Here is a 21,372-nt window from a genome sequence, read left to right as displayed (position 1 = left end):
CTGAGGGAGCGGGCACTGTCAGAGGGTCAGCGTCGAGGGAGTGGACACTGTCGGAGGGTCAGCGTCGAGGGAGTGGACACTGTCGGAGGGTCAGTGCTGAGGGAGTTGGCACTGTCAGAGGGTCAGTGCTGACAGAGTGGACACTGTTGGAGGGTCAGCGTCGAGGGAGTGGACACAATTGGGAGGGTCAGCATTGAGGGAGTGGACCCAGTCATAGAATCAGTGCTGAGTGAGTGGGTATTGTTGGACGGTCAGCTTGAGGGAGTGGGTAATGTTGAAGAGTCCATGCTGAGGGAGTGGGTATAGAACATAGAACAATCCAGCGCAAAACAGGCCCTTCGGCCCTCGATGTTACACCAACCTGTGAACTATTCTCAGCTCATCCCCCTACACTATCCCAAAATCATCCATCTGCTTATCTAAGGATTGTTTAAATCTCCCTAATGTGGCTGGGTTACCTACATTAGCAGGTAGGGTATTCCACACTCTCTGAGTAAAGAACCTGCCTCTGACATCTGTCTTAAATCAATCACCCCTCAATTTGTAGCTATGCCCCCTCGTACACGCTGATATCATCATCCTAGGAAAAAGACTCTCACTGTCTCCCCTCTCTAACCCTTCTGATCATCTTGTATGTCTCTATCAAATCCCCCCTTAGCCACCTTCTTGCCAATGAGAACAGACACAAGTCTCTCAGCCTTTCCTCGTAAGACCTTCCCTCCAGACCAGGCAACATCCTGGTAAATCTCCTCTGCACCTTTTCCAATGCTTTCACATCATTCCCGAAATATGGGGACCAGAACTGTACACGATATTCCAAGTGTGTCCGCACCAGTGTTTTCTATAGTTGCAGCATGATATTGCAGCTCTGGAACTCAATCCCTCTCTGAATGAAATCTAACACACCGTGTGCCTTCTTAACAGCACTATCCACCTGGGGGACAACTTTCAGGGATCTATGTACATGGACACCAAGATCCCTCTGCACATCCACGCGACCAAGAATCTTTCCATTGACCCAGGACTCTGCCTTCCTGTTATTCTTCCCAAAGTGCATCACCTCACATTTAGCTGCATTGAACTCCATTTGCCACCTCTCAGCCCAATTCTACAGTTTATCCAAGTCCCCCTGCAACCTGTAACATTCTCCCACACTGTCCACTACTCCACCGACTTTAGTGTTGTCTGCAAACCCATCCAGCCGTACCTGAGTCGAAGTCATTTATAAAAATGACAAACAGCAGTGGTCCCAAAACAGGTCCTTGTGACACACCACTAGTAACCGGACTCTAGGGTGAATATTTTCCATCAACCACCACTCGCTGCCTTCTTTCAGAAAGCCTGTTTCTAATCCAAACTGCTAAATCCCCCTCAATCCCATGCCTCTGCATTTTCTCCAACAGCCTACCATGTGGAACCTTATTAAAGACTTTACTGAAGTCCATGTACACCACGTCAACTGCCCTACCCTCATCGACATGGTTGGTCACCTTCTCAAAAAAACTCAATGGGGTTTGTGAGACACGACCTGCCCTTGACGAAACCATGTTGACTATCTCCAATCAAATTATCTGTTGTGCTCAGTGTCATCGACAAACATCAGGGAAAGGAAGAAACAGCATGAAGTGGGGCCTCTAGCCATGTCGCTGACTGTGGGATCTTGTTGTGCACAAGATGGCAGGTGTGATCCCCACTGGGCTTCCTCACCTGGTGCGTGTACCAGACTCTGGGGCAGCCAGATGCAAAGGGTACTACAGCAATGCAAGTCTTTGTCTCATGTGTAAGGTTTACCCCTGACTGCCCTAGGCCTTTACTACAGCAAGTGTCCAAATGAGAAGGGGGTTACGTGGGACGGGGTGGGGATTCAAAGTCCAGTAATTTCCCTGGCCTCTGGGGGGTCAACGGAAAATGCGCCAGTCATCGACATTGGCAGTACTGTCGCCTAAGATTCTGAATCTAAAAATAAACAACACGCTCTGGTCGAGAATAACAGACTCGGAACAGACTTTCTGTTCCCACATTTGAGGATCATTTCTCCCCATTGTTTATTGATTCAGAATATGTCTCCAATTTCTGCCAAATTCAGTGTGCCTCTCCCCATGTTTCCCTCCGTGAACGGAGGCCCACTTTGGTTGGGCCTGGATCTCCGTTGCCAAATCTAAATGAATCGCAGCAAAATAAACTTGCCGAGTGCCAGGCCTGACTGAAAAGGGGCCTTCAAACTCACACACCGTTGCTCATAAGGTGCACTGCCCACACTCGTGCGACAAGAGCAGAGGTAGAGGTGAAGGTAGGCCTGAGACCCGGGAGCCAGGCCTGAAGCCTGCTTGGGAGTGATGCCAATGTCCTGATCCAGCTATAAATCCACCAAAGACTTCCACCACCTCCTCCCCCCCCCAATCCCGTGTTAGATCCAAAGGATGTGTCCAACTCTGTCAGAAAAAAACAGCCAGAAGGATCTCCACCGTCCTTGGGTGACAGGGACAGCATGGGGTTAGATATAGAGTAAAGCTCCCTCTACACTGCCCCCCATCAAACACTCCTAGGACAGGGACAGCACAGGGTTAGATATAGAGTAAAGCTCCCTCTACACTGTCCCCCCATCAAACACTCCCAGGGACAGGGACAGCATGGGGTTAGATACAGAGTAAAACTCCCTCTACACTGTCCCCCCATCAAACACTCCCAGGGACAGGGACAGCATGGGGTTAGATACAGAGTAAAACTCCCTCTACACTGTCCCCCCATCAAACACTCCCAGGACAGGGACAACACAGGGTTAGATATAGAGTAAAACTCCTTCTACACTGTCCCCCCCATCAAACACTCCCAGGGACAGGGACAGCATGGGGTTAGATACAGAGTAAAACTCCCTCTACACTGTCCCCCCATCAAACACTCCCAGGACAGGGACAACACAGGGTTAGATATAGAGTAAAACTCCTTCTACACTGTCCCCCCCATCAAACACTCCCAGGGACAGGGACAGCATGGGGTTAGATACAGAGTAAAACTCCTTCTACACTGTCCCCCCCATCAAACACTCCCAGGGACAGTATGAGGTTAGATACAGATTAAAGTTCCCTCTACACTGTCCCCCCATCAAACACTCCCAGGGACAGGGACAGCACAGAGTTAGATACAGAGTAAAGCTCCCCCTACACTGTCCCCCAATCAAATACTCCCAGGGACAGGGACAGCACGGGGTTAGATATAGAGTAAAGCTCACTCTACACTGTCCCCCCCATCACACACTCCCAGGGACAGCACGGGGTTAGATACAGAGTAAAGCTCCCTCTACACTGTCCCCCCATCAGACACTCCCAGGACAGGGACAACACAGGGTTAGATACAGAGTAAAGCTCCCTCTACACTGTCCCCCATCAAACACTCCCAGGGACAGGGACAGCACGGGGTTAGATACAGAGTAAAGCTCTCTCTACACTGTTCCCCCATCAAACACTCCCAGGGACAGGGACAGCACGGGGTTAGATACAGAGTAAAGCTACCTCTACACTGTCCCCCCATCAAACACTCCCAGGGACAGGGACAGCACGGGGTTAGATACAGAGTAAAGCTACCTCTACTCTTTAACTGAAAGTAAACATTAATCTTTTAAACTGAAAGTAATCCTGTCCTCCCTTTATTTTTTAAGCTGAAAGTAAAGCATCCTCAAAACAATCCCAGGGATACGGAGGGGGAGACAGGAATAGGGAGAGGGGGAGACAGGAATAGAGAGGGGGGGGCAGGTATAGGGAGGGGGTGACAGGTATAGGGAGGGGGAAACAGGGATGGGGGGGAGACAGGAATAGAGGGGGGGGGACAGGGATAGGGAGGGGGGGGACATGGATAGGGAGGGGAGGAGACAGGAATAGGGAGGGGGGGAGACAGGAATAGGGAGGGGGGGAGACAGGAATAGGGAGGGGGGGAGACAGGAATAGAGAGGGGGGGACAGGTATAGGGAGGGGGGGGACAGGGATAGGGAGGGGGGTGACAGGGATGGGGGGGGAGACAGGGATAGGGGGGTGACAGGAATAGGGAGGGGGGGGAGACAGGAATAGGGAGGGGGGGGAGACAGGAATAGGGAGGGGGGGACAGGTATAGGGGGGGGGGGACATGGATGGGGGGGGACAGGGATAGTGAGGGGGGGAGACGGACAGGGAGGGGGGGAGACGGGAATAGAGAGGGGGGACAGGTATAGGGAGGGGGAGACAGGTATGGGGGGGAGACAGGAATAGGGAGGGGGGGGGACAGGAATAGGGAGGGGGGACAGGGATAGGGAGGGGGGACAGGGATAGGGAGGGGGGGGGGACAGGAATAGAGAGGGGGGGACAGGTATAGGGAGGGGGTGACAGGGATAGGGAGGGGGTGACAGGGCTAGGGAGGGGGGGACAGGAATAGGGAGGGGGGACAGGGATAGGGAGGGAGGTGGTGACAGGGCTAGGGAGGGGGGGAGACAGGAATAGGGAGGGGGTGACAGGGATAGGGAGGGGGGGGAGACAGGAATAGGGAGGGGGTGACAGGGATAGGGAGGGGAGACAGGGATAGGGAGGGGTGGAACAGGGATAGGGAGGGGGGGAGACAGGGCTAGGGGGGGGTAGACAGGAATAGGGAGGGGGGAGACAGGTATAGGGAGGGGGTGACAGGTATAGGGAGGGGGTGACAGGGATAGGGAGGGGGGGGTGACAGGGATAGGGAGGGGGGGTGACAGGGATAGGGAGGGTGGGAGACAGGGATAGGGAGGGGGGGAGACAGGGCTAGGGAGGGGGGGAGACAGGGCTAGGGAGGGGGGGGACAGGAATAGGGTGGGGGGACAGGGATAGGGAGGGAGGGGGTGACAGGGCTAGGGATGGGGGGGACAGGGATAGGGAGGGGGGGAGACAGGGCTAGGGAGGGGGGGACAGGAATAGGGAGGGAGGGGGTGACAGGGCTAGGGATGGGGGGGACAGGGCTAGGGAGGGGGGGAGACAGGGATAGGGAGGGGGGGAGACAGGGCTAGGGAGGGGGGGACAGGAATAGGGAGGGAGGGGGTGACAGGGATAGGGAGGGGGGGGACAGGGATAGGGAGGGGGGACAGGGATAGGGAGGGAGGTGGTGACAGGGATAGGGAGTGGGGGGAGACAGGGATAGGGAGGGGGGGAGACAGGAATAGGGAGGGGGGGAGACAGGAATAGGGAGGGGGGGAGACAGGAATAGGGAGGGGGTGACAGGGATAGGGATGGGGGGGGAGACAGGAATAGGGAGGGGTGGAACAGGGATAGGGAGGGGGGAGACAGGAATAGGGAGGGGGAGACAGGAATAGGGAGGGGGAGACAGGAATAGGGAGGGGGAGAGACAGGGAGGGAGGGACAGGAATAGGGGGGGAACAGGGATGGGGGGAACAGGGATAGGGAGGGGGGTACAGAGATGGGGGGGACAGGGACAGGGATAGGGAGGGGGGACGGAGATAGGGAGGGGGTGTAGGGGCTGGAGGAGGTGACAGAGATAGGGAGGGAATGCAGGGGCTGGAGGGGGTGACAGAGATAGGGAGGGGGTGTAGGGGGCTGGAGGGGGTGACAGAGATAGGGAGGGGTGTAGGGGCTGGAGGAGGTGACAGAAATAGGGAGGGGTGTAGGGGGCTGGAGGAGGTGACAGAGATAGGGAGGGGGTGTAGGGGCTGGAGGAGGTGACAGATAGGGAGGGGGTGTAGGGGCTGGAGGGGGTGACAGAGATAGGGAAGGGGTGTAGGGGCTGGAGGAGGTGTCAGAGATAGGGAGGGGGTGTAGGGGCTGGAGGAGGTGACAGATAGGGAGGGGGTGTAGGGGCTGGAGGGGGTGACAGAGATAGGGAGGGGGTGTAGGGGCTGGAGGGGGTGACAGAGATAGGGAGGGGGTGTAGGGGGCTGGAGGAAGTGATCGGGAGGGGTGTGGGACTATGAAGAGAATGGGAAGTATCCATTCGGAACGGGTAACAGGTGAAGGCGATTCACAGGAGGAAGGGTGTGTAACAGGAATGGGAACGATGTGATTGTTCCCCTGTGAGGTGAGATGAGATGAGATGGGACAGGAAGGGAGCAGGTACTCAATTAAACACACCGACCATGGGGGAAAAAGTCTTCTCACCTACTCATCCATCGCTGTCTGTCTCTCATACTCTCACCGCAGTCAGTCCCAGAGGCCGCTGCCTGTTTGTTAGGAACCAGGCCGCTCCCCCGTCTACATGTGGCTAGCCCAGAGTGAGCTTTGTAGAGTCTTGAAACTGGTGAGAGGTTTGGCCTGTGGAGCTCGACTGCGCCTGAACAGAGAGAGAGAGAGAGATCGATCGCCTTGGTCTGCACTGGCCTGTTTGTTTGACCCGGTATTTTACTCTGACACTCATCTGTAAAAGGTCTCACTCAGACAGATTTCAATCTGCAATGATTCATGGCCCCTGCCTTTTCCAGCTGCTGTCTGTGACCCGAAGCTGCCCGATGACCACGTCCTGGCCCCAGCTCTCAATTGGTCTGTGTCTAAATGGGGCAGGTCACTATGCGGGGGTCCTGCCCCTTGGCACTGACTGGCACCAACCGCACAGCAAAGTTACATGTGTGGGCGTAAGTGAGAGAGAGAGAGAGATACACACATACAGTTACAGACAGAGACACATGCACACATTAACACGGACGTGAACGCACACACAGACACACTAACACACAGACACTAATGTACAGACACACATTAACACTCACGCTAATTTACAGACACACAATAATACACAAACACTAATTTACAGACACACTAACTTACAGACAAACACTAACACACAGACACACTAACTTACAGACACAGACTAACACACAAGACTAACACACAGACACACAATAACTCACAGATACACACTAACACATTCTAATTTATAGACGCACACTAACTTACAGATCTACACTAATACACAGATACACACTAATTTACACACTAATACTCAGACAGAGTTAACACACAGACTAACTTACAGACACACACTAACAGACACACAATAACATACAGATACACACTAACTTACAGACACACTAATTCACAGACACACTAACTTACAGACACTAACACATTCTAACTTATAGACATAGATATACACAGATACACATTAACTTACAGACACACACACTAATACACAGACACACAATAACTTACAGACACACAATAACTTACAGACACACTAACTTACAGACACACACTAATACACAGACACACTAACTTACAGACACACTAATACACAGACACACACTAATACACAGACACACGCTAATACACAGACACACTAACTTACAGACACACACTAGTACACAGACACACACTCACTTACAGACACATACTAATACACAGACACACTAATGTACAGACACAGATTAGTACACAGACACACTAACTTACAGACACATACTAATACACAGACTCACTAACGTACAGACACAGATTAGTACACAGACACACACTAACGTGCAGACACAGACTAATACACAGGCACACAATAACTTACAGACACACACACTAACTTACAGACACACTAATACACAGACACACACTAACGTACAGACACAGACTAATACACAGGCACACAATATCTTACAGACACACACACTAACTTACAGACACACACTAACTTACAATCACACACTAACATATAGACACACACTAATACACAGACACACTAACTCAGGCACAGATTAATACACAGACACACATTAATACACAGACACACTAACTTACAGACACACACTAACTTACAGACACACTAATACACAGACACACTAATACACAGACACACACTAGCTTACAGACACACACTAATACGCACCAACACACACACACTAGCTTACAGACACACACTAATACACACCAACACACACACACTAGCTTACACATGCACACTCAGGCTCTAACACAGACCCCAAGACACAAACTCAAACACTAACTTACAGGCACACACAGTCAAACACTAACACACCCAGACCCAACACACACTTGGAGTCCTGTCTCCTGTCAGCATGGGTTATCAATGACCCAGCCACAGGGGATGGCTGCACCTTCCCTGAAGTTTTGAGGCGATGCTGAGCCCAGTGAAACTGAGCACATTCCTAGTGGACATGACAGAATGAGCTGGGGAACTGTAATAAATAATGGTTATCGAACCCATCCCTGTTCAGACACGTTAGGAGACCAAGCTCTGGGCCCAGGTGGGTCGCAAATCTAGACCCTGCAGTCTAACCAAGGGCCAGGTCCTCAGGAGGAGGGAGCAGCCTGGTTAGGACTAAGGTGTGGAGGAATTCCTCCGCTCTGAGGCTGACAAACCTCAGGAATTCTCTTTCCCCAGAGGGCAAGGGGAGGGGTCAGTGTTTGAAGAAAGGGTTTCTCGAGACAGACTGAAAGGGGCTCCCATTCCCGGCCTGTTTTAAACTTTCCTTGGCCAGACTGTCGGGGAGTGCTGGGGAGGGACATCTTTACATGAGATGAAAAGGAATACAAGGCACGGCAGGGGGAAGTAAAAAAGAAAAATCACAAATGTGAAAGCCACAGGTTTCGTAAAGATACTGTCAGGTTCTGAAAATGTCACTTGTCGCCAATGGACTGCGGGACTGTTCCCAGACACAGAGAGAATAGGCAGGAGAGATTAGTGGATGCAGATATTGAACATTATTGGATAAAATAATTGGATAAAAAAAAATTGGGTGGCACAGTGGCAAGCACTGCTGCCTCACAGCGCCAGAGACCTGGGTTCAATTCCCACCTCAGGCGACTGACTGTGTGGAGTTTGCACGTTCTCCCCGTGTCTGCGTGGGTTTCCTCCCACAGTCCAAAGATGTGCAGGTTAGGTGAATTGGCCATGCTAAATTGCCCGTAGTGTTAGGTAAGGGGTAGATGTAGGGGTATGGGTGGGTTGCGCTTCGGCGGGGTGGTGTGGACTTGTTGGGCCGAAAGGCCTGTTTCCACACTGTAAGGAATCTAATTATGAGGGGGGGTTTTTTTCAGGGTCAACGTGAACAAGAGAATCATTTAAATTCACGGAGACGTATGCGCTCAGCATCTCTCAGGCAGTCCCGAACTGCTCTGTGCGAGGGTGGAGGGTCAACAGTTACAACTCCACTCCCCGCCCCCCCCCCCCCCCGCCCCCCCCCCCCCCAATGTGAGGGAGGGACAGTGCCCTTAGCGATGGAATTCCGGCGTTTTGACAATGAAGGAGTGGTGATAGATTTCCAAGTCGGGATGCTGTGGGGCTCAGAGGGGAATCTTGTCTCCGAACCAAGAGAGGGTCAGTCAGAGGAACCAAATCTCATTGTTAAACTGGATGTATTAAATCTGAGAATCGCAACAATGGGGACCATGAGAAACATCACCCAATATGGATTTTACAAAACAAAAACTGCAGAAGTGTGTGAGAGAGAGAGAGAGTGTGTGAGAGAGAGTGAGAGTGTGTGAGAGAGAGAGTGTGTGAGAGAGAGAGTGAGAGTGTGTGTGAGGAAGTGTGTGAGAGAGAGAGAGTGTGTGAGAGAGTGAGTGAGAGTGTGTGTGAGAGAGAGTGTATGTGTGAGAGAGTGAGTGAGAGTGTGTGTGAGAGAAAGAGTGTGTGTGAGAGAGAGAGTGTGAGAGAGTGAGTGTGTGTGAGAGTGTGTGTGTGAGAGAGCGAGAGTGTGTGTGTGAGAGAGAGAGTGTGTGTGAGAGAGCGAGAGTGTGTGTGAGAGAGCGAGAGTGTGTGAGAGAGCGAGAGTGTGTGAGAGAGCGAGAGTGTGTGAGAGCGCAAGTGAGTATGTGAGTGAGACTATGTGAATGAGTGTATTTAAGAGAGTGAGTGTATGCGAGTAAGTGTGTGAGAGAGTCAGTGTATGTGTGAGTGAGTGTGTGTGAGTGAGTCTATGTGAGTGTGTGAGAGTCAGTGTATGTGTGAGTGAGTGTATGTGAGTGTGTGAGAGAGAGTGTGTGTGAGAGTGAGTATGTGTAAGTGTGAGAGTGTATGTGAGTGAGTGAGTGTATGTGTGTGAGAGACTGTGTGTGTTGAGCGAGTGTGAGTGTATGTGAGTGAGTGTGAGTGTATGTGAGTGAGTGTGTGAGAGTGTGTATATAAGTGTGAGTGAGTGTATGTGAGTGAGTGTGTGAGAGAGAGAGTGTATGTGAGTGTGAGAGAGAGTGAGTGTGTGTGAGAGAGTGTATGTGAGTGTGTGAGAGAGTGAGTGTGTGTGAGAGAGTGTGTATGTGAGTGTGTGAGAGAGAGTGAGTATGTGTGAGAGAGAGTGAGTGTGTGTGAGAGAGTGTATGTGAGTGTGTGAGAGAGAGTGTGTATGTGAGTGTGTGAGAGAGAGTGTGTATGTGAGTGTGTGAGAGAGTGTGTATGTGAGTGTGTGAGAGAGAGTGAGTGTGTATGTGAGTGTGAGAGAGTGTGAGTGTGTGAGAGAGAGTGTGTGTGTGAGAGAGAGAGTGTGAGAGAGTGAGTGTGTGTGAGAGAGTGTGTGTGTGAGAGAGCGAGAGTGTGTGTGTGAGAGCGAGAGTGTGTGTGAGAGAGCGAGAGTGTGTGTGAGAGAGCGAGAGTGTGTGTGAGAGAGCGAGAGTGTGTGAGAGCGCGAGAGTGTGTGAGAGCGCAAGTGAGTATGTGAGTGAGACTATGTGAATGAGTGTATTTAAGAGAGTGAGTGTATGCGAGTAAGTGTGTGAGAGAGTCAGTGTATGTGTGAGTGAGTGTGTGTGAGTGAGTCTATGTGAGTGTGTGAGAGTCAGTGTATGTGTGAGTGAGTGTATGTGTGTGTGTGAGAGAGAGTGTGTGTGAGAGTGAGTATGTGTAAGTGTGAGAGTGTATGTGAGTGAGTGAGTGTATGTGTGTGAGAGACTGTGTGTGTTGAGCGAGTGTGAGTGTATGTGAGTGAGTGTGAGTGTATGTGAGTGAGTGTGTGAGAGTGTGTATATAAGTGTGAGTGAGTGTATGTGAGTGAGTGTGTGAGAGAGAGAGTGTATGTGAGTGTGAGAGAGAGTGAGTGTGTGTGAGAGAGTGTGTGTGTGAGTGTGTGAGAGAGAGTGAGTGTGTGTGAGAGAGAGTGAGTGTGTGTGAGAGAGTGTATGTGAGTGTGTGTGAGAGAGTGTGTATGTGAGTGTGTGAGAGAGAGTGTGTATGTGAGTGTGTGAGAGAGTGTGTATGTGAGTGTGTGAGAGAGAGTGTGTATGTGAGTGTGTGAGAGAGAGTGAGTGTGTATGTGAGTGTGAGAGAGTGTGAGTGTGTGAGAGAGAGTGTGTGTGTGAGAGAGAGAGTGAGTATGTGAGTGAGTGTGTGTGAGAGAGTGTGTATGTGAGTGTGTGAGAGAGAGTGAGTGTGTGTGAGAGAGAGTGAGTGTGTGTGAGAGAGTGTATGTGAGTGTGTGAGAGAGAGTGTGTATGTGAGTGTGTGAGAGAGAGTGTGTATGTGAGTGTGTGAGAGAGTGTGTATGTGAGTGTGTGAGAGAGAGTGTGTATGTGAGTGTGTGAGAGAGAGTGAGTGTGTATGTGAGTGTGAGAGAGTGTGAGTGTGTGAGAGAGAGTGAGTGTGTGAGAGAGAGAGTGAGTATGTGAGTGAGTGTGTGTGAGAGAGTGAATGTGTCTGATCATGTTTTTGGGATCCTTCGGGGGGAGGGAGAGCAGCCCCAAGTCGTGGTCCACGTTGGCACCAATGACATAGGTCAGAAGAGAGATGAGGACTTGAGGCCGAAATTCAGGGAGCGAGGATGGAAGCTTAGAGCTAGGACGAACAGAGTTGTTGTCTCTGGTTTGCTGCCTGTGCCCCGTGCTAGTGAGGTGAGGAATAGGGAGAGAAAGGAGGTGAACACGTGGCTACAGGGATGGTGCAGGAGGGAGGGTTTCGGGTTTTTGAATAATTGGAGCTCTCTCTGGGGTAGGTGGGACCTCTACAAACAGGATGGTCTTCATCTAAACCAGAGGGGTACCAATATCCTGGGGGGCGGGGGGATTTCGCTAAAGCTATTAAAGTGGATTTAAACTAATACAGCAGGGGGGGTGGGAACCAAAATTGTAGGAGAGGTACAGAAGAGGATGAGAGTAGCGAGTTCCCAAATCAAGTCTCTGACACTGGCAAGCGAGAACCTGGTTTGAAGTGTTTGTACTTCCACGCGAGGAGCATCCGAAATAAAGTGGGTGAACTGGCAGCGTGAGTTGGTACCTGGGACTTCGATGTTGTGGCCATTACGGAGACATGGATAGAGCAGGGACAGGAATGGCTGTTGCAGGTTCCAGGATTCTGATGTTTGAGTAAGAAATGAGAAGATGGCAAAAGAGGGGGAGGTGTGGCATTGTTGATCAAGTGTCCTTACAGTTGTAGAAAGGATGTTTGGGGACTCATTAACTGAGGTAGTATGGACTGAGGGTTAGAAACAGGAAAGGAGAAGTCACCATGCTGGGAGTTTTCTATAGGCCTCCGGATAGTCCCAGAGATGTAGAGGAAGGGATAGCAAAGATGATTCTCGATAGGAGTGAGAGGGGCAGGGGAGTTATCATGGGGGACTTCAACTATCCAAATATTGACTGGGAACACTATAGTATGAGTACTATAGATGGGTCAGTTTTTGTCCAGTGTGTGCAGGAGGGCTTCCTGACCCAGTATGTAGACAGGGCCTACAAGGGGCAAAGCCACTTTAGATTTGGTACTGGGCAATGAGCCCGGCCAGGTGTTAGATTTGGAAGTAGGTGAGCACTTTGGAGACATCGATCACAATTCTGTCAGGTTTACTTTAGTGATGGAAAGGGATAGGTGTACTTCACCGAGCAAGAGTTACAGCTGGGGGGAAGGGAAATTACGATGCAATTAGGAAAGATTTAGGAAGCGTAGAATGGGGAAGGAAACTGCAGGGGATGAGCACATTAAAAATGTGGAGCTTATTGAAGGAAAAGCTGCTGTATCCCCTAGATAAGTATGTACCTGTCAGGCAGGGAGGAAGATATAGAACACGTGAGCCGTGGTTTACTAAGGAAGTGGAATCCCTGGTCCAGAAGAAGGCGGCTTATGTTAGGACAAAATGTGAAAACTCAGTTAGGGCGCTTGAGGGTTACAAGGAAGTCAGGAAAGACCTAAAAAGAGAGCTCAGAAGAGCCAGGAGGAGAAGTTGTTGGTGGATAGGACCAGGGTTAACCCTAAGGCTTTCCACAGGTATGTCAGGAATAAAAGAATGACGAGAGTTAAATTAGGGCCAATCAAGGATAATAGTGGGAAGTTGTGTGCGGAGTCAGAGGAGATAGGGGAAGCACTAAAGAAATATTTTTCAAGTGTTCACTGTAGAAAATGAAAATGTTGGTGAGGAAGATACAGAGATACTTGCATCTAGACTAGAAGAGATTAAGGTTCACAAGGAAGAGGTATTAGAAATCCTGCAGTGTGTGAAAATAGGCAAGTCCCCTGGGCCAGATGGGATCTATCCGAGGATCCTCTGGGAAGCGAGGGAAGAGATTGCCGAGCCTTTGGCATTGATCTTCAAATCATCATTGTCTACAGGAATAGTGCCTGAGGACTGGAGGATAGAAAATGTGGTTCCCTTGTTCAAAAAGGGGAGTGGAGACAACCCTGGTAATTCCAGACCAGTGAGTTTCACTTCAGTTGGTGGTAAAGTGTTGGAAAAGGTTATAAGAGATAGGATTTATAAACATCTAGAAAAGAATAATCTGATCAGGGACAGTCAGCACGGTTTTGTGAAGGGTAGGTCGTGCCTAACGAATCATATTGACTTTTTTGACAAAGTGACCAGACAGGTAGATGAGAGTAAACTGGTTGATGTGGTGTATATGGATTTCAGCAAGGTGTTCGATAAGGTTCCCCACAGTAGGCTATTATACAAAATGTGGAGGAATGGGATTGTGGGAGATATAGCAGTTTGGATCAGTAATTGGCTTGCTGAAAGAAATCAGAGGGTTGTAGTTGATGGAACATGGTCATCTTGGTGCCCAGTTACTAGCGGCATACCACAAGGGTTGGTGTTGGGTCCACTGCTGTTCGTCATTTTTATAAATGACCTGGATGAGGGCTTAGAAGGGTGGGTTAGTAAATTTGCGGACGACACTAAGGTCGGTGGAGCTGTGGATAGTGGCGAAGGATGTAGTAGGTTGCAGAGAAACATAGATAAGCTGCAGAGCTGGGCTGAGAGGTGGCAAATGGAGTTTAATGTGGACAAGTATGAGGTGATACACTTTGGACGGAGTAATCAGAATGCAAAGTACTGGGCTAATGGTAAGATTCTTGGGAGTGCAGATGAGCAGAGAGATCTCGGTGTCCATGTACACAGATCCCTGAAAGTTGCCACCCAGATTGACAGGGTTGTTAAGAAGGCGTACAGTGTTTTGGCCTTTATTAATAGAGGGATTGAGTTCCGGAACCAGGAGGTTATGCTGCAGCTGTACAGAGCTCTGGTGCGGCCACATTTGGAGTATTGTGTACAGTTCTGGTCACCACATTATAAGGAGGATGTGGAAGCTTTGGAAAGGGTGCAGAGGAGATTTACTAGGATGTTGCCTGGTATGGAGGGAATGTCTTACGAGGAAAGGCTGATGGTCTTGAGGTTGTTCTCGTTAGAGAGAAGGTTGAGAGGTGACTTAATAGAGACATACAAGATAATCAGAGAGTTAGGTAGGGCGGACAGGGAGAGCCTTTTTCCAAGTATGGGAACGGCAAACACGAGGGGACACAACTTTAAAGTGAGGGGAGATAGGTATAAGATAGATGTCGGAGGTAGTTTCTTTACTCAGAGAGTAGTAAGGGTATGGAATGCTTTGCCTGCAACGGTAGTAGATTCACCAACTTTAAGTGCATTTAAGTCATCATTGGACAGGCAAATGGACGTACATGGAATAGTGTAGGTGGGATGGGCTTCAGATTAGTATGACAGGGCGGCGCAACATCGAGGGCCGAAGGGCCTGTACTGCATTATAATGTTCTATGTTCTATAAGTGTATGTGAGTGGGTGTATGTGAGTGAGCGTGTGTGAGTGTGAAAGAGAGGGTGAGTGTATGTGAGTGAGTGTGAAAGAGAGGGAGCGTGTGAGAGTGAGTGTATGTGAGTGAGTGTGTGCAAGAGAGCGTGTGTATGTGAGTGAATGGGTGTGAGAGAGAGTGTATATGAGTGTGAAAGAGAGAGTGAGTGTATGTGAGTGAGTGTGTGTGAGAGAGTGAGTGTATGTGAGTGAGTGGGTGTGAGAGAGTATGTGAGTGTGAAAGAGAGAGTGAGTGAGTGTGTTTGTGAGAGAGTGAGTGTATGTGAGTGAGTGTGTGTGAGAGAGTGTGCGTGAGAGTGTGTATGAGAGAGAGAGTGAGTGTGTGTGAGAGAATGTGTGTGTGTATGTGAGTGAGTGTGTGTGAGAGAGTGAGTGTATGTGAGTGTGTGTGTGAGAGTGTGTGTGAGTGTGTGTGAGAGAGTGAGTGTATGTGAGTGTGTGTGTGTGTGTGAGAGAGTGAGTGTATGTGTGTGTATATGAGTGAGTGTGTGTGTGAGTGAGTGTGTGAGAGTGTATATGAGTGAGTGTGTGTGTGAGAGTTAGTGTATGTGAGTGAGTGTATGTGAGTGAGTGTGTGTGAGAGAGTGTGTGTGAGAGTGTGTGTGAGAGAGTGTGTGTGAGAGAGTGAGTGTATGTGAGTGAGTATGTGTGTGAGAGAGTGTGTGTGTGTGAGAGAGTGAGTGAGTGTGTGTGTGTGAGTGAGTGTGTGTGAGAGTGAATGTATGTGTGTGTATATGAGTGAGTGTGTGTGAGAGAGTGAGTGTATGTGAGTGAGTGTGTGTGAGAGAGTGAGTGTATGTGAGTGAGTGTGTGTGAGAGAGTTGAGTGTATGTGAGAGAGTTGAGTGTATGTGAGTGAGTGTATGTGAGTGAGTGTATGTGAGTGAGTGTGTGTGAGAGAGTGTATGTGAGTGAGTGTGTGTGAGTGAGTGTGTGTGAGTGTGTGTGTGAGTGAGTGTATGTGAGTGAGTATGTGTGTGAGAGAGTGTGTGTGTGTGAGAGAGAGTGAGTGAGTGTGTGTGTGTGAGTGAGTGTATGTGAGTGAGTGTGTGTGAGAGTGAGTGTATGTGTGTGTATATGAGTGAGTGTGTGTGAGAGAGTGAGTGTATGTGAGTGAGTGTGTGTGAGAGAGTGAGTGTATGTGAGTGAGTATGTGTGTGAGAGAGAGTGTGTGTGTGTGAGTGTGTGTGAGAGAGAGAGAGTGAGTGAGTGTGTGTGTGTGTGCCTAGGAGGGACAGTATGTGTGCATCAGTGTGTGTGTGGAGGAGACAGTGTGAGTTTGTAATGCCCCTGCAGTTGATTAGCCCGTTCCTAGCAGACAGCAGTGGAAAAGTCTGAAGTGGATCGGGGGTGGGGGGGCGGGGGGAGCTGATGATGCCTAGAACAGTGTCCGTCTGCTCCCCAAGCCCACCCTTCTTCCCACGCATCAAGAATTTTGGGACTGCAACCCAAGGGTAGGGCCCCTTGAACATCCTGAAGCCAGGGTCTTGAGCGCAGATCACCCAGAGAATGGAGGGACATTGCAGGGTGTTTTCTACAGAGTGAGTGCACAACACAATTCACTTTCTCTAACACAACACAGCAGAAACAAAATCCCCCTGCATGTGTGTGTCTCTCTCACACACACACACACTCATTAACTCTCTCTCTCTCACACACACACACAGAAACACACACACACACACTCGCACACACACACACACACTCGCACACACACACACAGAAACACACACACAGAAACACACTCTCACTCACATGCACACACAGACACACACACACTCACACACACACCGCTGGACGATAGTGCACACACTTAGCCCAACTTGACCAGAACCCACTCCCAATCTCCTCCATCCCTCATCAAAACCTTCCAGCAGTCTCTGAGCCAGAGATGTTGCAGTCACTGTGATTTCTCCCTCCCCTCGGCTGCCCTGGATTTCTCCCTCGGTTTCGCTGCCACCTCCCCCTGAGTTGTTCCTCCTTTCATCTGCCCATTGCAGTCTGTCTGTAATTATGGCACCAGCATCCCCGCTCTTTCAACTTCTTTTTTTTGTATCATTAACAAGCTCAATCCTCACATGGATCCCTCTGTGATCTTTATTCCTTCATGCCACTCATTTCCTGATTTTCCTCTGTGAGGGATTGCCATGCTCTGTCAGCTCTCTGCCTTTAGCACCAAATTCCTGCTGCACAATTAAGCCACTCGACCTGTCTGCTTCATTCTGGGTTTCAACTCCATGCTCGCCTCTTGCCCAGTCATCCTGCTCTCCCTGCCTGTGTTTATCCAGCCGACCCACTCACTTCAGTTTTGGCTATTCACCCTCCTCCACTCCCCATGGGAGTGAGTTCCCCATTCTCCCCCACTCCCCGTGGGAGTGAGTTCCCCATTCTACCCCCCCTCCACTCGCTGTGGGACCGAGTCCCCCATTCTCCCCCCACTCCCTGTGGGAGCAAGTCCCCCATTCTACCCCCCACTCCCCGTGGGAGTGAGTCCCCCATTCTCCCCCCACTCCCCGTGGGAGCGAGTCCCCCATTCTCCTCCCCCCACTCCCCGTGGGAGCGAGTCTCCCATTCTCCCCCCACTCCCCGTGGGAGCGAGTCCCCCATTCTCCCCCCACTCCCCGTGGGAGCGAGTCCCCCATTCTCCCCCCCCATTCTCCCCCCACTCCCCGTGGGAGCGAGTCCCCCATTCTCCCCCCCCACTCCCCGTGAGAGTGAGTCCCCCATTCTCCCCCCCCACTCCCTGTGGGAGCGAGTCCCCCATTCTCCCCCCACTCCCCGTGGGAGCGAGTCCCCCATTCTCTCCCCCCACTCCCCGTGGGAGCGAGTCCCCCATTCTCCCCCCCCCACTCCCCGTGGGAGCGAGTCCCCCATTCTCCCCCCACTCCCCGTGGGAGCGAGTCCCCCATTCTCCCCCCCCCCACTCCCCGTGGGAGCGAGTCCCCCATTCTCCCCCCCCACTCCCCGTGGGGAGCGAGTCCCCCATTCTCCCCCCCCACTCCCCGTGGGAGTGAGTCCCCCATTCTCCCCCCCCACTCCCCGTGGGAGTGAGTCCCCCATTCTCCCCCCCCACTCCCCGTGGGAGTGAGTCCCCCATTCTCTCCCCCCACTCTCCGTGGGAGCGAGTCCCCCATCCAGAGAAATATCAGAGTTGGTTCTTTAAGGATTTGAAATGAAATTTGTATCTGACAAGACTTCAGAACTGAACCCCGAGGTTGGGAGGGAGCTGAGGTGGGCAAGATAATCAATCCCCCCCCCCCCCCCCCTCGCCCCCAACCAGACGATCGTGGAACACTGTTTCTTGGGACCCTGCAGGCCTGTAGCACCACATGAGAACAGACAGAGACTGTTCAGCCCATTCGGTCTACCCCCCCCTATTGAGTGCTTCATCCCATGACCCTGGCTGCTGTTTCTCAATAAACCCACTGGGGGGGGGGGGGAGAGGCAGGCTGGTGTTCCTGGGATGAGATAGACCATTTGGATTTGAGTCCCACTGTAGTTAAACCAACCCCTCTCCAGTGTGTGGGTGTACTCCGTTGGTTGGGGGTGGGGGGGTGGAATCTGAGTGCAAGAGTGTGGCGCTGGAAAAGCACAGCCAGTTGGGCAGCATCTGAGGGGCAGGAGGCTATGCCTCAACCATAGGCCCTTCATCAGGAATGATTTGGAGGAGTTGGTGTCGGACTGGGGTGGACAAAGTTAAAAATCACACCACACCAGGTTATAGTCCAACAGGTTTAATTGGAAGCACACTAGCTTTCGGAGTGACACTGATGATGAAGGAGCATCGCTCCGAAAGCTGGTGTGCTTCCAATTAAACCTGTTGGGACTATAACCTGGTGTGGTGTGATTTTTAACTTCATTAGGAATGAGGGGATGGCCCAAGTGGGTTGAGAGATAAACAGGAGGGGAGTGGGGCTTGTGGGGGAAGGGAGCTGAGAGTGCGATCGGTAGGTCAAGGTGAGGGTGAAGGTGGTAGGTCAGAGGGTGGAGCTGATCAGTGTGAAGGAAGATGGACAGTTCAAGAGGGCGACGATAAGTTGCAGGGTCAAATCTGAGATAAGTTGGGGGGTGAGGGGAAATGAGGAAACTGGTGAAATCCACATTGATCCCACGGGCTTGGAGGGTGCCAGGGCAGAAGATGGGGTGTTCTTCCCCCAAGGCATGTCCTCGGCAGACTGGGAGGGTGAGTGGAAGTGTTCATTCCCAGGGCGGTGGAGTTGTTTACTGCGTGTGTCCCAGAGATGTTCTCTGAAACGTTCCACAAGTTAGGAAGGAAATCTGTCTACCTTACCCAGTCCGGTCTTATACGTGACTCCAGACCCCACACAGTGACGGGGCTGACTCTGAACTGTCTTCTGAAACGTCCCTGAGTTAGGTCAAGGGGGTAATTAGGGTTGGGTTACACTGCTGGCCCAGGCAATGACCCATACCCCCCCCCCCCCCCCTTGAGCTGACAGTCATCCCTGCACCTTCCTATATTGCACATTTAATCCCCCTTGGTTCCTCTTTCTCTCTCTCTCTCTCCTCTCCGCCCAACCCTATCACACATTTCTACATCCTTGTTTGAATCTGTCTGTACTCTTTCAGGATTAAGAAATTTACTTTTTTTCTGCTTCCTGTCTAATTCCTGCTAAGCCCCTCAACTCTCAAAAGATCTTTAATCTCTCTCTCTCACACACAGACATGCATTCACTCACAGCGACACACACACTCAGACATATGCACACTCACTCACAGACATATACATACAGAGACACACACACACACTCACTGACACACGGCCACACACTCTCAGATTCACACACTCACAGAGACACATTTACACAGTCAAATAGATGCACAGACACACACACACCCACACTCTCAGACATATACACTCAGGGACTCTCACACACACTCACAGACACACTCAAATACACAAACTCACAGATACGCTCATAGAGACAAACACACACACCCAGAGACGCGCATACATACACACACACACAAGTACACAAACTCACAGACACACTCTCATACACAGATGCGCTCATAGAGACACACACACACCCAAACTCACAGACACACACATGCAGAAACTCTCTCACACACACACCCAAACTCACAGACACACACATGCAGAAACTCTCACACACACACACCCAAACTCACAGACACACACATGCAGAGATACGCTCATAGAGACACACACACCCCCAAACTCACAGACACACTCTCATACAGAGATGTGCTCATAGAGACACACACACACCCCCAAACTCTCAGACACACACACGCAGAGACTCTCTCACACACACACACACCCAAAGTCACAGACACACACATGCAGAGACTCTCTCTCACACACACATCCCCAAACTCTCAGACACACACACGCAGAGACTCTCTCTCACACACACATCCCCAAACTCTCAGACACACACACGCAGAGACTCTCTCACACACACACATACCCAAACTCACAGACACACTCATTCAGAGATACGCTCATAGAGACACACACACCCCCAAACTCACAGACACACTCTCATACAGAGACTCTCACACACACACACCCAAACTCACAGACACACTCATACAGAGATACACTCATAGAGACACACCCCCCCCCAAACTCACAGACACACACATGCAGAGACTCTCTCTCACACACCCCCAAACTCACAGACACACTCTCATACACAGATGCGCTCATAGAGACACACACTCACCCCCAAACTCACAGACACACACATGCAGAGACTCTCTCTCACACACACCCAAACTCACAGACACACACATGCAGAAACTCTCACACACACACACCCAAACTCACAGACACACACATGCAGAGATACGCTCATAGAGACACACACACCCCCAAACTCACAGACACACTCTCATACAGAGATGTGCTCATAGAGACACACACACACCCCCAAACTCTCAGACACACACACGCAGAGACTCTCTCTCACACACCCCCAAAATCACAGACACACACACACAAACACACGCACACAGAAGACAAATGCATATTTTTGAAAAGGTTCCCCCTTTAAAACTAAAACAGAAGAACCGAGAGCGAACCTTTGAGTTTTTCAGGCAGTTTCTGCTCCTTTACAGTCTCCCGCCCAGCTCTCAATCCCACAGGCAGCTTCAGTTGAGAGACGCCTTGCCACTCTGAAATTTTTCACATTACTGCGAGTTTCAAAAACAAGGTTGAGTTCTTGGTTCCTTCACTGAGGAGCGGGGGAGGATCTCTCTTGCTCCAATCTTTGCTCTCTCTCTCTCTCTCACACACACACACACTGCAGCCTCTCTCCTTTTCTTGAAAAACAATAGCCTTCAGCTACTTTGCTTACCGTCCCTTCCTAAGCCACAGACTCTCCGCAGCGTTCAGGGCTGAACCTTCCCAGCTCTCAGACACTG

General features: G+C 50.8%; 1 protein-coding gene across 1 annotated transcript in view; it reads right to left on the bottom strand.

Moving 5' to 3' along the window:
* LOC140453879 (uncharacterized) overlaps window positions 1–21,372 on the bottom strand; it is a 28,728-nt gene extending 7,356 nt beyond the window's left edge. Inside the window, exons 1-2 of the mRNA XM_072548739.1 lie at window positions 21,306–21,372; window positions 6,102–6,273 (exon numbers count right to left, since the gene is read on the bottom strand). Coding sequence (XP_072404840.1) covers window positions 6,102–6,130 — 29 coding nt within the window. The 5' untranslated portion in view covers window positions 6,131–6,273; window positions 21,306–21,372. The remainder of the gene's footprint in view (window positions 1–6,101; window positions 6,274–21,305) is intronic.

The sequence above is a fragment of the Chiloscyllium punctatum genome, chromosome 28 (genome assembly GCF_047496795.1).
Source record: "Chiloscyllium punctatum isolate Juve2018m chromosome 28, sChiPun1.3, whole genome shotgun sequence".
NCBI classification, from domain to species: domain Eukaryota; kingdom Metazoa; phylum Chordata; class Chondrichthyes; order Orectolobiformes; family Hemiscylliidae; genus Chiloscyllium; species Chiloscyllium punctatum.
This window is presented reverse-complemented; position numbering and strand designations above follow the sequence as displayed.